The following is a 915-nucleotide window of genomic DNA, read 5'->3' as shown; positions in this document are numbered from 1 at the left end:
GAGTGCAGAGGGCCTGTGTGCCCTGGTTCATTTATTGCTGGCCCTCACATGGTTGTTACCATAGCTCTGTGTGCTGCCAGAGCTCCCTGGTGCTGTGCAGGTGCCCTGTGCTTGGGGGCTCCCCGGGTTCCCAAGTGCCCCTATCTCCTCCCTGCTCCCATGATGTGTCTGCTTTCAACCCCAGGAGAGAGGAAGGAGATTCCCAGCAGCAGGCCTGGGTCTGTAACTTCACTCTCCTGTGCCTTCTCTCCAGATGTTTAATGAAATTCATCACAGCAAGGTCACCCTGGAGAACACTGGCAAGATTGACTTCAACTGGGTGCTAAACCCTAGCCCTGCAGACCAGCATCTGCCTGGTGTGTTTCTGGTCAACCCCACCACTGTAAGTAGCACAAGTGATGACCCCAGCCCTGTGTCAGGTGGCCCAGGAGAGTTTTAAAGGGAAAAAAGCTGGGGGGAGGAGGGGGGGGGAAAGTCGAAGGGGAGAACCCCAAACCCAGCCATGAGAGAGACCAGAGCTGTAAGCAATTTCTGCTGGGGCCAGAGAAGGTCAAACAAGTGCTCTCCTGATAGACTTCCCAATGACCTTGGCTGGTGGGTGGCTCTGGGCACACACCGGCAGGAGGCACAGGTGTGTGGGTCACTGTCTGTCCTGCTGTAAGGGGAGTAGAGGAGAATTCTTTTTGATAGATTTCTCAGATGAAAATAAGGCACAAACGCAGCCTTATATCTGAAAACTGTTTATTGGTAAAGAAAGGGTATGGTCCCGACCAGAAGGGGACAGGAAAGAGAGTGAGAGAGAAAATGAGAAACGGAGAGAGCAACAGAGGACGAGGACAGAGCGTTACCGCTAGAGCCCTGATGAGCTGTGTCGGGTCGTGCTCGGCAGGTGGAGCAAGTGCTGCCAGCCGCACC

At 54.4% G+C, this 915-nt stretch overlaps 1 protein-coding gene across 1 annotated transcript in view; it reads left to right on the top strand.

Annotated features, from left to right (window-relative positions):
- The window catches only part of LOC102043817 (HYDIN axonemal central pair apparatus protein), a 68293-nt gene that overhangs the window by 36601 nt on the left and 30777 nt on the right, over positions 1–915 (top strand). The window contains 1 exon segment of the mRNA XM_031062324.1: positions 254–382. Within this exon segment, the coding sequence (XP_030918184.1) occupies positions 254–382 (129 nt within the window).

Source organism: Geospiza fortis, unplaced genomic scaffold, assembly GCF_000277835.1.
Source record: "Geospiza fortis unplaced genomic scaffold, GeoFor_1.0 scaffold18, whole genome shotgun sequence".
In the NCBI taxonomy this organism is placed as follows: Eukaryota; Metazoa; Chordata; class Aves; order Passeriformes; family Thraupidae; genus Geospiza; species Geospiza fortis.
The sequence above is the reverse complement of the archived record's forward strand: the minus strand, read 5'-3'. Positions and strand labels throughout refer to the sequence as shown.